Source organism: Pinus tabuliformis, chromosome 6 (genome assembly GCF_031772625.1).
Source record: "Pinus tabuliformis cultivar Carrire ecotype Pingquan chromosome 6, CPIR1, whole genome shotgun sequence".
NCBI classification, from domain to species: Eukaryota; Viridiplantae; Streptophyta; class Pinopsida; order Pinales; family Pinaceae; genus Pinus; species Pinus tabuliformis.
In genome coordinates, this window is record NC_142292.1 from 330,044,833 (window position 1) to 330,060,962 (window position 16,130).

General features: G+C 38.0%; 1 protein-coding gene across 1 annotated transcript in view; it reads left to right on the forward strand.

Moving 5' to 3' along the window:
• The first annotated feature begins 5,851 nt into the window (after nucleotides 1–5,851).
• The window catches only part of LOC149258649 (uncharacterized), a 154,388-nt gene continuing 144,109 nt past the window's right edge, over nucleotides 5,852–16,130 (forward strand). The window contains exon 1 of the mRNA XM_089415639.1: nucleotides 5,852–6,808. Within this exon, the coding sequence (XP_089271765.1) occupies nucleotides 6,170–6,808 (639 nt within the window). The 5' untranslated portion in view covers nucleotides 5,852–6,169. The remainder of the gene's footprint in view (nucleotides 6,809–16,130) is intronic.

The window sequence follows — 16,130 nt, forward strand, 5'->3', positions numbered from 1 at the left end:
ACCAAATCCTCGTATGCCTCCATACATAATGTGCAACATCAAGGACCAACAAAACCCCTCTGGAACAGGTTGTCCCAGGTCAATATCCTTTTTTGCCAAACCAGCCAACCAAGTACCTTAAGTTTGGTTGGAATATTCCACTTCTAGGTATGCAAGAACCATCTGCAAAAAACCAAATGGTGAGAAGAAGGAGAAATGTACTAATATGCCTCCTTTACCAGTATTTATCCCTGTAACATGTTACCAACCCACACAAATTTGTCCTCATCATCATTAAGAGTGATGCCCACATGTGCAAGGTCCAAAACATATCTATTCCATCTAATACCATCCAAAACATATCTATTCCATCTAATACCATGGGCTCCATATAAACCAATATCATTTGACAGCAACCACTTGGGGTTGGTGTAGTCACCATTTACAATAATATGGTTGATATAGTAAATGGCAAGATTATCTATCCTCCGAAGAAGATACATCAGAAGTGTGTGGTATCCCGTGAAGCCACAAATTGGGTCTAAACCAATTTTAATATTGGCACCATTGCCAATTTTCCATTTTATATTGCTTAGAAGCCATGAACAAACTTTCATAAAGCTCCTCAATATATATGGGATGGTGCATGGAAAGTGTGCCCCAACCTTAATCCATTGAAGCAAAGGCTAATTTTGGAGATATTTAGATTTTATGATATGCTGCCATAAATCATCCCCATTCAACGCCCGCCATAAACTCTTCATCAATAAATCCCAACTCAATCTCTCAAGATCCTTGATGCCCCAACCAACATCTTCTTTCCTCTGTGTTAAGACCTCAAGACAGGCCAAATGATACTCATGCTTCTCAGAATTTCCATCCCAAATAAAGCTAGATATAATAGAGTTGATCATGTTGATGATATTTTTGGGTAGAATGTAGAGATGGAGCCAATATACCAAAATGTTTTGAAGGTCCACTGTACCAAAATAAATCAACCTCCCAAAGAGAGCCATCTATGTGCCCATGATTTTAACTTGTCTCGAAGTTTCTCAATAAGCCACTCCCAATCTTTAATGCCATAAATGTTTGGTTTGATCATAAATCCAAGGTATTTAAATCCAAAATCGAAGGAAGAGCAAGTTACCCCAAAAATATTAGTGACCTTCTTAACCAAATCATCTTTGGGGAAATAAGAAATCAAGAGGATGAGAGAGAGGGAGAGAGGGGGGGGGGGGGGGGTTAAAACTAAAGCTATTTGTTCTATGTGGAGTTCACTTCCGTGAAATCTATATTTCAATTTTATAAAAAAGAATAAGAAGTTAAAAGTGGTTGTGACTCATCATTCTTTCAATCCAACATGTAATTCAACATATAGATTAACCAAACATAACTTAGTTACTTCAATAGGCGTGTCTATTTCAGAATAGGCGTTTCACAACCTTTTTTTGTATGTTATAATTCATTGCATTACAAAAAGTTTACACAATTTACAGCCATAGAAATTCTTTGCCATATGACGTCCAATTTGAGAAAAAGAAAAAGGAGTAGCTAACACAAAACTATTGCAGGTAGGACCATCTTCCCATGCGAGGGAAACCAGATGGCCTCCCATAATGTTTTGAAAACAATTTGTCAAAAAAAAAAAGAGGAACAATAAAGGATTAACAAAAACAAAGGGATCCTTTCTTGATTCTCATTTGAGATGTTTGTTGTGTGGAGAGCTACTTGTAGGGGTTCTCCTCACCTTCCTTTGGCCAGGGAGGACACTCCTAATCCACTAGCATCGAGCCATAATAAGCATCGTCATCTTGTTGAGGCTGCACGTTTGACTGTGGATTGTTTGTTGTACCTTGGTTGTTGGTCATTGGTTCCTCTTCATTGTTGCTTGAAGGCCTTGCCTACCATGGTGTTTTCTCCATAACACTACTTAGTTGTCGAGGCAAGTCAATAGCTAAACTCTTGTTACTCGATGGATTTGGCTTCTTGGGACTGGGGGGGTTTGGTTCCTTGTGAAATATAGTCTGGAGGGCTCTGAGAGATATAGTTATTAGCAATGTGAAATGGTTCTAGAGGGGAAGGAGGGGGTAAGAATTGTAAACCCAAAGCTCCAACAATGACTCTCAACACTACCTGGGCATGAACCAGGTGGAATTCAAGGTCTATGGCACAAAATTCAACCACATTCGTTGCTTCTTCCTGGTCTCGGAGGTGGAAATCTCACAGATTTCCTAAGGCCCACAGGTTGTCTCCATCATTTTCCAGCTCCTAATCCTCCATGTCCACAACTAAGCGTTGATAACATCTTGGGATAACCTCATCGAAGTGCTCTACTCCATGACCATGCCAAGGAGGAAGAGGCGGTCGACCTTTGTTTCTAACCCCTCACCTAGGACGACTGCACTCTCTCACCATTGTTGTAGCTCTTTGATAACTCGTATCACCCAACCTTCTACAACTAGTTCCTCCAATCTTCCCACTAACCTCCCTAGTGCAGATGAGCAAATGATTAAACCTTCACCTTGTTAAACGAATGTACAGTTCTCGAATTGCCCATAAATGCAAGGTCATTGTCATCATGCCACCATATTCCATGTATTGTCTCAAATTTGTGGATGTGGTTGGCTTTAAGCACCGCCATTCTCCCATCTTAATTGCCTTGACTTTGGAAAACATAAGGGTGGTTTTATGCCATCCCTTGCCACTTGGTCACCTGGATCTGGGGCAGGCCTTTCACAATTTTAATTTACTTATTAGTAATTATTAAATGGATGGTAGAGCTTTAACCTCCATGGAATATGTTAGAATATCTATAGCACAAATCAATGGTTAAGATTTATCTCCAAGTTAGTTATACTCTTTTAGGTTATTTATTTCATATTAATTAATTTAATCTTTTATCAATATGTTAGATATGTTGTAATTTAATGTTTAACATTTCACTAACTCAAATTATATAAAAATAAAAATAAAATAAAATAAAATAAAAAGATTAATGTAATTTAATGTGAACAATGTAACTTGAAAATAAATAAAAATAAAAATAAAAATGACCCTTCATACTATCCATGGTATTGATAACCCTTATGGTATTCATGTGAAAATTACATAAAAATAAAAATAAAAATAAAATTAAATAAAAAGATTAATGTAATGTAAACATTTTAACTCGGTCAAAATAAAAATAAAAAATAAAAACAAAAATAAAAGTAGCTCATGGTATTGAGAACCCATGGTATTGACTCATGAAATTCATGTGGATCATAGCTTATTTAAAAGGAGAAATTAAAGTAGGCTAAATCCATTTAACTCCGGATCACCAAACATCTAAGGAGTTCAAATCTTTTTCTACTCTACAAAAGATTCTAAGGGATTTGAATCCTTTTGACACTTAATAGATTAGGAATTAAATATATCTACTATGATTTATATAACTACACATGAAAATTACATTAATTTAATTTATATAATCAAATTGTTTTCCTGTAAATGCTTGGTTTGATGAGGAATGCAAAATGGCAAGGAGGACCTTGAAAAAGGCAAGCAAGAGGAAGATGAATGTAAAGTTATATAAGCATATACTAAAAAGGAAAAAAGATGAGTGCATGTAAACAAGGCGAGAACAATTAATATATCTAAGAAAAAATAACCCAAATCTTTTATGGGAGGAACTTCAACCAAGGAAGAAGCAAATCGAAAATAATATTACAACCAAACAATGGTTTAAATATGCAAAGCAACTCTATGAGAAAGAATCAAAATCGGAGCCTCCCTCCAGGATTAACACAACTACAAAGCTCTTCACATTACAAGAGGTGGAGATTGAAATTAAGAAGCTGAAAACAGGAAAGACAAAGGACTTGGTTGAGCTTCAAGCAAAGTATCTAAAATGGGGAATGAACACTCTTGCACCGCACATCATGGAAATATTTAACAACATCATTCAACAAGGATTCCCAAGGGACTGGACAACTAGCCTAACAATACCCCTTTTTAAAAGTGGAGACATTAATAATCCTTCCAATTATAGAACCATTATGATCAATCCTTTGTTTACAAAGCTTTTTGGCAGCATGGTAGAAAATAGAATCAATAAGTGGGCAGAAGTAAAAGAAAAGAGGGCAAGAGGACAAACAGGTTTTAGGCCGAAGCATTCTACAGTGGATCATGGTGTCACGTTGAGACACATTGTTGAAAAGGTTTGGGAAGACAAAGAAGAATCATTCTGCTGCTTTGTTGACTTCAAAAAGGCATTTGACATAGTTCCTAGAGATAAGTTGTGGCGTAAAATGGAAGAACTTGAAATTCCTTTGCATTATAGAGCCGTTGTCCATAGACTTTATGAAGAAGTGAAAGTCAAAATTAGAACCTTAGGAGGTATTTCTGACAGCTTTAGAAGTGACATTGGAGTCAAGCAAGGTTGCCCTCTATCTCCTACTCTTTTTGGCTTATATATTGATAAACTAGAAGAGTGGATAAATTTGCAAGGTGGAGATGGTGTTCGGTTGGGGGAGTTTGTGATAAAGCTTCTTTTATATGTGGATGATCTTGTATTGATTTCTAAATCGGCCCATGGATTGCAAATGCACCTATATGCCCTTGAGCATTTTTGTAGAGAAGTGGGGATGCAAGTCAATACTAGCAAGACCAAAATAATGATTTTCTCTAATAAAAGGAAGCAAAGCCAACATACGTTCTTCTTTGAAGGCAACATTCTTGAAGAAGTAAATGAGTACAAGTACCTCGAGATTGATTTCAACAACAAACTTAATTGGGAGGACTGCAGAAAGAAGAGAATTTTAGGAGGGTGGAAAGCATTATATGCTCTTCAAAACAGAGGTAGAGAGGCAAAGTTATGGGATTGAAAAATGACTAAAACGCTTTTTGGACTCCTAGTTTGTCCAGTGATGCTATATGGGTGTGAATTGTGGGCTAGCAACACCCCCATCTCAAAATGGAAACAAATTGAGAAAATCCGAAAATGCTTGATCATGAGCAAGTTCAAAATAAAAAATTCGGCATCTTACGAGATAATGTTGAGTGAAACAGCAACAACTCCCATCGAAGCAATTGCTATGGTGCGGCTCATTGAGCAAATGGCAGTAGGTAGATGGCCTAATGTTATCTTCAATGAAGGCATGAGCGAAAGAAAGAAAACATGGATGAAACAAAACTACACATGGATGCAAAAATGGAATATCTACCTCAATGCCTATCCCACAAATAGCAAGGAGCTAAAGGATTTTGTTATGAAGAAGTTTCGTAAACGGGTATGGGGAAAAGAGTTGCGTAGAGAGAAGTACTACATTGAGGAATTCAACCCTACGTGTGATCTACAACAAAAAGAGTTCATTAGAGCTAGCATTCCATGGAGGGCAAAGGTTCTTATTGCTCAATTAAGAACCAACTCGCATAAACTTTGGTGTGAAACAGGACGGTGGAAAAGGCCTAAAGAAGTTTGGGAAGAACGAGTGTTTACATTTTGCACATATGGGGCAGTGGAATCGGAAAAACATTTCATTTTGGAATGTGATGCATTCAAAGACATGAGAGAAAGTTATGGGAATATGCTAGCATCAATTTCTTGGCATTGTCTTTTCAGTGAGGGGATTGTTGGAAAGTTGGGCCAACTCAAAAGATTGAATTGCAAAAGACGAAAAGCAGGAAACTAGTAGTCCCATAGACTATTTTTTGAACCAGCTCAAAAGATTAAATTGCAAAAACGTAAAACAAAAAATTAATAATCCTATAGACTATATTTAGTCTACTATTAAAATATCATTTCATTTATAATTGCAAATTAAAATTAAAATTAAAATGCATTTAAAAAAACAATCATGTTATGTCACTGACACTCTCCACCCGGTGCACGGAAAGCACGGGAAGAGAATAGCGAGCACGACCACGATGCGAAACAAAGAAGTGAAGTCAAGAGCGAGCATGACACCCGTGAGAAGGGGAAGAAGAATAGCGAGCACGACCACGATGACAACAAAGAAGAAGTGAAGTCAATAGCCAGCACGACACCCGTGACGTGCAGAGGGGTGAGCCGGTAATCGTTCCATGCTTCCAAATGAGTGAAGAACAAAACCAGAAGAACCAGCAGACGCAGAGGAGGCCGAGGCTTCTTCTTTGGGACCGCCATATAACCAGGGGCTACAGCAATTAAGGTTAAGCGGCTGAGAAGGCCATGTCTGGGGGAGTGCGGTGCCCCTACTGTGGGGGCACAGAGGGGGGACGGTGCAGCAGCAGCTCCTCCTCTTCGTCTTCAGGGGGTCGTTCGGTGACAGAGTGCGTGTCGTGCGGGCGCGTTGTGGAGGAGCGTCTGACACAAATTCAAGAAATGTTCGTGGAGCGGGCGCAGGACTCGCCGTTGTGCATCGTAACCCCGGACTTCAATGACGGCCAATGTGACCGCCCGCCGCCCATGGAGGACGACCCTTTCGAGAACAGCGGATTCATCACGGCCTTCAGCACCTGGTCGCTTGAGCTGGCCCCCGTCTTCGCTGCCACCACCACCAGCTTCTGCGGCCACTTGGCGGAGCTCGAGCGGGTTTTGCTCGATTCTTACTCTCCGCCTGACGGGGCCAATAGCAGCAATAATAATAATAGTAATAGCCTGAGTCTGGTGGATAATTTGAGGGCCTATTTACAGATTGTGGACGTGTCCTCTATTTTGGGCCTGGACAGAGATATCTCTGATCATGCAATACAGCTTTTCAGGGACTGTTCGTCTGCTATTTACCTCCGGAACCGCAATATTGAGGCCCTCGCTACTGCGGCGCTCGTTCAGGCTATCCGCGAGGCGCAGGAGCCCCGGACGTTGCAGGTAAGTTTTTCTTGTTTTTGTTAAAATTTAGGTGATTCTTTCTGGTTCTGTTTAAATGTATTTTTATTTTCTAAGTAGGAATTTTTGTATCTTGGAGAGAGAAGGGCTTAGAAAGTGGGGGTAGGCTTAGCTTTGTTGCATCAGGTTGTAAAGCTCGACGGAATTTACTGAAACTAATGAATGTGGTCACATGGAGGGTTTAATGTAAAGTTGCACTCAAGATAGTTTAGTCATATACACAGTGAACGTCGGAACCAAGGCATATGACACTGTTGTTTCTAGTTAGCTTGCAATCAAACTCACCATAGAGATAACCATCACAGACGAGAGTCATGAAGCTTACAAGCACTTGTAGATGCTTTGTGACTTAGTGGTTGGGACAGGATGCAAACACCCCGGGATTCAAAACCTGGTATGTGTAGAGTTTTTGTGTCTATGAGGGAAGGTATTTTATCCATTGGAGTTGGTTTCCTTAACACGTGTTGGACATGCCAAATTGGTCTAAGGGGACGTTAATATGATATTCTTCATATGATGTTCCTCTTTATAGTATTTCAGATTCATTGCTATATAGATTTTGACCAGCTGTTATGCCCTATTCTTGCATTTGGTGTAGACGTAGTAAGCTTGGTGTTGCAATGCAGTGGTTCTTGTCCCAGTCTTCTTCTCATAGCATAGGTTGCATATGCTTTCATTATGTGGGATTGTTGGTCTAGGCCCTTGTCAAAAGGTTGTTAATTCCTCGAGAGAAGGGAGCTGCTCTACAGCTCAGGTTGGGAAGATGTTCTTCAACACTGTGGCTGCGTGTGTGCCTGTTAAAGAAAGGAAAAAAATACTATTATGATGTCAAAAAAGAAAAGATCTGAAAACATAAACAAAATAACATAAAAAGGGAAAGAAAGAGTACACATTGTATTTATTTTTCTTAGGAAAGAAAGAGTGCATGTTGTATTTATTTTTCTTACCTTGGATCTATTAAGCATGGAATGATCGGAGAATATTGCAATTTGCACCTCAAGATTTTATAACCCTCTTGATACTTAATGGTCACGAAGATAAGATGACTCTGTGTTATTGGTAATGTTCACTTTATTTTTTATCTTTTTAAATTGCTTTATTTTTTAACCGATTGAATATTCCATATATGTAAAGCCAGAACAGGGTAACATGGCAGGGAGTGATTTGAAATTGGTGGTTGGCTTCAGTACATAATAATGTGTCTTTACATGGATTTTAGAGTTTCGTTACATTCTGCCCAGGTTCTTTTTGTGGCTCGGAAGGTCCACAGTAAAGTCTTAGAGTCTTGCTAGTTCAAAGTCAAAATTAATCTTCTAGGGGTTGAGTTGGCGTGTTAATGCTCTCCTCCTTTCTGCTATTAAGAATCATTAAATGTTTCACGTGTCTTTCTTGGCAAGTGGGGGATACGTCAGGTTATTTCTCTCCATGATTTGGTTGTGTATCAGTTAACGACCATAGGTTGTGTTATTGCGAGCTCTTATACAAAACTTTCAGTTGCCTCATTTTTGACATCTTCCATAATGAAGTGACCGTGTTGCTCCGCTACTCTTGACTTGTTATGTATTTTGTTTAAAAAATGTTTGCCTCACATCGGCAAATCCCTGAATTTTGTTCAAATATTCTTAATCTCATATTTCTGTCCAAGAATTTGAGAGGTTAAAATAAAATTCTTGTGTGTTAGTTTTATGCTTTTTGCAATAATATGTATGTGTTGCAGATATTGCGATAATATCAGAATTGGCGTCAAAACCCAACTTGCCGATAATATCACTGGCAATTATCACAATACTTTGCTGAAAATGAAATTATTGTGGTAATTTGAATTTCCTTATTTATTGCGAGACGATCTCAATATATCTCCTTGCTGCTTAAATTGATGTGATGAAGCTCCAGTGTGGGGTTTTTGTTGATGTTTGTATCATCAAAAGGTCTCCGCACAGGCTAAGGGTCTAGCATGCAGGAGACAGTCCTCTTTAGGTGCTTTTTTGAGAGGAGCAAGTATGATGAATTTTTTCGTAAAGTTTTAACTTAGGAAAATACATTAATTGATTTATTGATTATTGTTGGCTATTTGGCTAATGTTTTTAAGGATAAATAATTTAATTATTTAAGTGACTTAGATCAAATCTCCACTGTTGATCTAAGTGGGTTGGGATTTAATCATAGCCATCTATGACTTTGGAGATTAGGGATTTGGCTCGATGAGAAATTATGTTAAAATTGTAGCTCAAACAGGTGTCTTTGCATAAGCCTTCTGTACAGGCATGTAGAAGATGCCTTAATAATTACTTATTTCAACAATTTTTTTCTAAGTTTAAACTTAGCAAAAGCATGATAATTAATTTAATCAGTTATTATTGGTTTTGTAACTCAATTTTCTAAAGTTTATAAATTCGGAAATTAATACTTCTTTTTTGATTGGATCAAAATAAAGTGATAAGATCTTGGCCTTTGATCTTTTCTTTGAAGATCTCAAGGAGGAAATACCATTATGAGGGAAATTATAAATTGCTGGAATGAGTGGGTGAAGGACATGATTTGGAGATCATGTTGAGTGAGAGAGAAGAGGGCTGATTTGGGTGAGAAGGAAGGTCGAGCAATTGTGTAATGTTCATGCGAAATAAATTACCTAGAGGCTAGGAGACAAAGTAGCCTATTGATTCCCGTAGGCTATAGTCCTTAATAAATGGGAAAACCCCAAAATACCCAATGTGTGGGCGAGTTTTGGGGCAGCTGGGGAAAGAAACCCAAAGTTGGGGTTTGGTGTGAATTTTACTCACTCAATTAAGAAGAAGATCCCCTCTAGGAAATCTATAAATACAAAAGGGTTGAATTCATTGGAGACATCTTTGAATTGGATCATCTCTCTGTTTTTTGAGCTTGAGGCTCTGAGGGTTTTAAGACCACTTTTCTCTCTTCTAATTTTAGTGGTGAAAGATTCCACCCTAGTTAGAAAATCTCTTTTTATCTTTCTATTTTTTGTTCTGGCAAGTAGGGAAACTTCTGTTTGGGATTATCAAGGGCTTTTTGGTGAAGAAGGTTTGAGCAAGGAATCCGCATTGATTTGATAATTTGTTTAAGACAAATAGAGGGTTTATTCTGAAACAAGACAAAGTCCTTTTGAGAAAAGAGCCAACTTTTGGGGAGTCGAAAAGTCTCTTGAAAACTGTAAGCCAAACTCTTGAGGTCATCGAAAATCCACTGAGCTAAACCAGTCGAATTCCCTGAGGCAAATTGTGATCAATTGTGAAGTCCGAAATGATCTGAAACCCTTCTGGAGTAATCTACAATTAATTGAAATCTGTCCGGAGGTAAAAGAGACAAAATTTTGTGGTGGATCGAACCCTGAGGCCAGGATCAACTTTATGACAGACCAACAAAGGTTCTTGAACCTAGACAAGTAGAAATTCCTAGGTAGTGAAGTATGAATTCTGTGGTTTTTACATGATCAAATTCTGAGGAAGCGAAGTTGGTTTTGCAAGGTAGTGAGGTCATACTCAAACTGAAGTTATTGAGGCCTTTAAACCATGCGAATGCATCTTGTGGAAAAGGAAAAATACACTTGAAGCGGGTAATAACTCTTTTGGATGGTTATGAGGCAGGAATAGTAGACAAATCCGTTGATAACTTTTTTTGAGCCAACGAGAAGGGCTTTCAGGCTAGACCACACCCTCATTGTGGTTGGACGGAGGGCTGGAGTAGTCCGCATCCCTAAAAGAAGTCCTTGTGACCGATTTCTTACAGGATTTTAAGCAAATAAGAGCTCGATTATCCTTTAGTTACTTTGCGATTCATCTGCAACAGTCTGCAAACCCTTCCTGAGTCAACACAATAGTGCAAGGGTTTCATCCTAAAGTTCCTTAGTCATAATCGTAGGAACAACATAGAGTAATTGGGACCAATCTAGCATAGATGAAAATTGGAAATAGGTTCAAGCTTCTTGGATGTTAACACTGCAACCCTGGACTGAATTCTGAAGGAGTACTTAAGTAAACAAGGTTTCAAACATCTAACAGTCTTCCGCTGTCTTCCTGAAGCAATGTGGATCACATTTTGAGCCTATTTAGACTCACGTGCAGTCTTGTAATAAAGTAAGGTTCAAATATGTAGGGAGTCTAGCTTAATTTGAATAAGATAGGACATATTTGAATTATTAAATAAGTGGTTGAAATCTGTTGGGACAGATTGTTATAGTACTGGATTGTTATGTCAAGTTGTTTGAAGGTTGAATTGATTAAAGTTATAGTTTGTACTGAATATTGAGCAGTGTTGTCTATTGGAAATTGTTTTTCTTTAGTTTACAATATTGTGGAGAACGTTTAAAACCCTAGCAAAGAAAACCTAGAAAATTGCCCTAGTCTATTACAAGTTGAGAAGGGATTGAATTCGCATAGTGTGAGGGGTTTTCATTTTGCTGAAGAGAGGGGTCGTGCCCAAGCCGAGTTTGCAAGAGAGAGAGGTCGAGTCTTTAGAGCCGAGTTCTCTGCTAGAGGAGAGGTTGTGTCTTGGTTGAGTTTGCTAAAGAAATAGGGGCCATATGCTGCAAAGTGAGAGGCCGTTTGTTGTACCATACTTTGCGGAGGGGAGGGGCCATTTTCTGAGGTTGTTCTTAGTTGTAAATTCTCTGGAACTATTGCTGTAATATTTTCTTGATTATTCTTTGAAGCCTAGTAAAATCCCTCTTTGCTGGTTTTTTCGTACACTGGGCTTTTCCAGGGTAAAAGCTATGTAGAAGTTTATGTGCTTGGATTTCTTGTTTTTGTTTCTGCATAATCTATTAGAAGGTCAGTTGTGTTAATTGTGTATAGATCTCAAGTTTGAGTTTTCTAGGTTTTTAGTAAAAATAAAATTTTGGGTATAAAAAAATATTGGCACGTTAATCATTTTGCTGCGCTTAGAGAAAACTAACTTGGTATCAGAGCAAAGCCTCTGAAATAAATTCAAGGATTGCACAGGTTCAAGCTCAAAGGGGTTCATGGTCTTTCTAGGGTTTTTAGCAAACAATTATTCAAGGGTTTGATTTACCATGGCAACCAGTGTCAGGAATGAAGATAGGTTAGGAGCCTTAAACTGTCTTTAGTGGAATGTCTAGATCATAACTGTTCTCAAGAAAACAAGCTGTGGAGCTTTGCTAATTCCATAATTGTCGTGCTAATGTCAGTGCCTATTTCCCTAGATCTCCATGAGGTGAAAGAATCAAGGGCGTAGAGGATCATCTTGGACGGTGTGAAAGATCACTTGATTCCCCATTTATTGAGAAAAAGACTGTCAAAGAGACGTTCATTTATAAGATCATCTTGGTGGTTTGCTTATATGTCAATGCTTATTCATAATACATATGTGAGTTGATGATGAAGAGGTCAGACTCAACTTTGATGAAGATCATCACTGTTGCCAAGCCATACCACCATTCTCCGTCATTTGATGTAATCTTTCTCCCTTTCTATCCAAGAAGCCTCAACCCCATCAACCATTTCTCTCAACTTGCTTTTTGAATTAAGTGCACGAAAAAGGAAATCAACCCCTTCAATCATCGTTCCAGAAAACCTCCAGCCACGGTTCGATATTGTGAGCAACAATTTTTTAGCCCATAATTATCAATAATGTTGCCACTCACACAAAAAATGTAATACGTAGAGCATTTGTACATGAATATAGACTATTTGAAATTTTGGCGGATAACAATGTTCAAAATGGTAGTGCACTAAAACTCTCAACTACAAGAAAGAGTAATCCTTTGCAAATATATCATTACATTGAATAATCTTGAAGCATATTTGAGAGTAATTTTAAATGATATTAATTTTTTTTTTTAGAAATGGATAAATATCAAGAGTGAGGGAAGTTGGTCCGGTAGCTTCTTGTGAGCATAGCCTCTCCTTTGATGCCATGCGAGTTGTGATTTTAATAATTTGGACAGTCTAGTCATGCTTTTGGGATGCTTGCAAAAATATCTTCCAGATGTTTTTTTCTCTTTTTGTCTTTTGGGGTAGGTGGTCAAACCTTTCTTCCACCCTTAGATACATTGAGAAGGGAATCTACATCATACAAATAGGAGGCAATGACTTCAACCAAGAGTACCTGACCTAGGTGATGTAGACCATTCTTCCCAACATGTCAACATCTATTGCAGTGGCTATCAATCCTTGTGACCAAAATATTGTCATGCTCATTGGTATAAGACTCATCTCACTCGTGTTGTTTGAATGGGTTCACGAGCTATAAAATGAAGGGGCCATAATGATTTTTACAAAGGATGTGAGGCCTTAAAGATGTCAATCCTTCTGGCTCATGTGGTTTCCCTATTCCCCAAGTGTCCTTGATAGACATGGCTACTCTATCTCCTACATTTGCTCTTTATTGTCTATTTCCTGGCTCATCATCTTTTTTTTTTTTTTTTTTTTCCCAGCTGGTTCACGGACCTTGGTCAGTTGATCCGCTACTCCAGGTTCGATAAATCTGGGTGGACCCCACCCGAAGGGGGTCCACCCCTCGGTCACCACAGACCTAACCCCAAGAGCTTTCGGGTTTCGACCCTGTGACCTCCCATTGGCGAGGCCCCGACTTGACCGATTGAGCTAACCCTTGGGGCTGTCCTGGCTCATCATCTATGTCTATACAAAGTGACAATATCTGTGATTTCATCTTTGATCACTCCCACTACAATGCACACCTAAGGTTTGCTAGATGTGTAATATTCCTCTCTTTTTCCCCCAAATTTTAAAAAACCAATGTAAATGCAGGCGAAGGGCCATAGAGGCCTTTAATACAATCCGATAGCATGTTGACTATTGGCGGGTATGGCAGTGACGGATTGATAAAGGTCTTCCTTATAATCAAACTGAAGGCATATACATGGTAGTTTGGAGTTGTGTCCTGAACATACGATGAATGATTATAGAAGTGTCGCCCCTTTAAAAATGCCTTAGGTGTAAAAATCTTAAAACTAGAAATATAAAAATAATTAAGTTTCTTTTTTTAAATTCTAGAGTCCAAATTACTCGTGAAAGCAAATGGGTAGTCAATTGATGTAGGAAAAGGTTCTACACACCTTTGGACTCCCAAAAATTATGAGTCCATGTTGAGTCTTGAGGTGTATCAGTATGTAATCATCTTCTTCAAATTGACCTCTCGTTTTCTAATATTTCCCTAATTTACATGATCAAGTGATTGTCACAATCATACAACCTATTAATAAAGTAGCTCCAATTTTGCATGACCTCTACATCATCTTTTGGGTTTTCATGAAACCATTTTTGTGAGAGTGAAATGCTATTCAAAGCACAAGGATGTGTAGTATTTTCTACTGCTGTAGAGTAAGACCTCACACCCCATTTCATGTATTTGGGTGAAATCTAGAATGTTCACACAATAAGATCTCCTAAAACCTTTCCCTTCTTTGGGTCATACCCTCATAAATTCTCATCAAGCATGGCAGGCTACTATCAAATATAAGGATATCTAAATACTCCATCTTCCTCTAAGACTTATTACATGAGGGATCGAAGCTAAGGCATTGGACATTTGCACTATCATCGATCTTGGATCCCTTCAACATACGACACTTGATGAAATTTACCATTTCTCTGAGTGATCAATGCACTTTTAAGAGACCAACATGGTGGAGGAGTGACCTTGACAAGCCATGGCATAGAGAGGTGGTGAGCAGTTAGGGAAGAAACTGTAGCTGTGCTGCTTTGAGCTATTCCGCTCCCTCATTTTTTGCATGTTTCCTGTATATTTCCATGGATGCAGAATGACAAAGCTCTGAGCCTTTTTTGCTTCTGTTTAATTAGTCCCAACCCAGGTAATTTACTAATGTCTTTTAAGTAGGAGGTTGACGCAAGTGCATTGATGGTAGTGTTAGCGTTCCGTAATTTCAAGGCCGAAGAAAAAAAAACTATGGAGGCAACATCAAAACCTCTTTTGAGTTTAGGATCTAGCCCTCTTAAACTTAGAGAGGGATCTCTCTGTGAGATTTAGCTTTGTTTGCTGGGAATTTCAAGCTAGTTATTGGGCTTAGAGTTTAATTTTGAAAATGGTTTGGTTGTAAGATCAAGAGGAATCCATTGGGAAATGGAGCCAAATTAAGCTGGACGCTACATCAAAAGTTCAAAGGAGTAATCACGGGGCAATCTAGTTACATTTACTGGATCTTTAAATTGAATTATGGAACAGAGAAAAGAGGTGATTCAGTAGTGATTGAAAATCATTTAAGAATTTCTCAATCAAACTTCAGAAGAAAACATACAAATTGTAAACGCAGTCCAAATAAGGTGCTCAATAACATATCTTATTTTTCACATCTCCTGTTTTACAATTAGATTTCAGATGATAAACATACAGAGAATAACAATGGAAACACAATTACACTAAGAAAAACATCACCAGTATATCGCAACACAAGTATCTTGTGAAGAGTCTTTGTATTATTGATCAATCCATTTGAGCTCAATGAACAACTTTACATTGGACAATATATTTCTTCATACAAACCCCAACACTTTATTACTTCAAATGATGAAGTATTTATACAAATTCTAAACTAAAATATCTTGATAAAAATCTCAAGATCTTTTTACAAATATCCTAAACTGTTTTACACAAATAGAAATGAAATGTAGGACATTCAAAACTAATGTATCTACTTGGCACTATCATTATGGATTTCTGTTGACAAAGAAGAGAAATTCGAATTTGATTGCAACTCTTAGTTGATGAGGTGGCTAACTATCTTTGAGCATTTTCCTCCTGAAATTCTGCAAAATAGGGTCCAGTCATCCCTTTGTATATCTCAATCTGAGATAGCTCTGTAAAAAGTGAGAGAGGTTATTGTAGATAAATATGTTCTTGAGATAAACCTCTCTCAGATTCCCAAAATTCAGCTCCAGTTGTTCCCAATATTCTCTGCAAAAAGGTGACTGAAACAGGACTTTGCACAGTCCGAAAAATAGGCTGTAAAGATGTACATGTATCTCTCATTCTGTAATAGCTGTGTAAAATATGAAGTAGGTTATTGTAATTTGGCATCTTAGGAACACAAACCTCCTCCAGTTTCTCAAGAGTCATCTCTGATTGGCCACAATATGTTCTGCAAAAGTATGACTAAACAGGAAAATTTGGGAAAATATGTCTGCAAAGCTTCATCTGTATATCCCAAACCATAATAGTTGTTAGAAAACTGAGAGAGGTTTTTGTACATGAGGATGTTGGCAACAAAAACCTTTTTCAGTTTCTGATAATTCGTCCTCATTGGTTTGAAAACCATGTTTGAAGTCAATGTGGCGTATAGGAAAAAGCATAG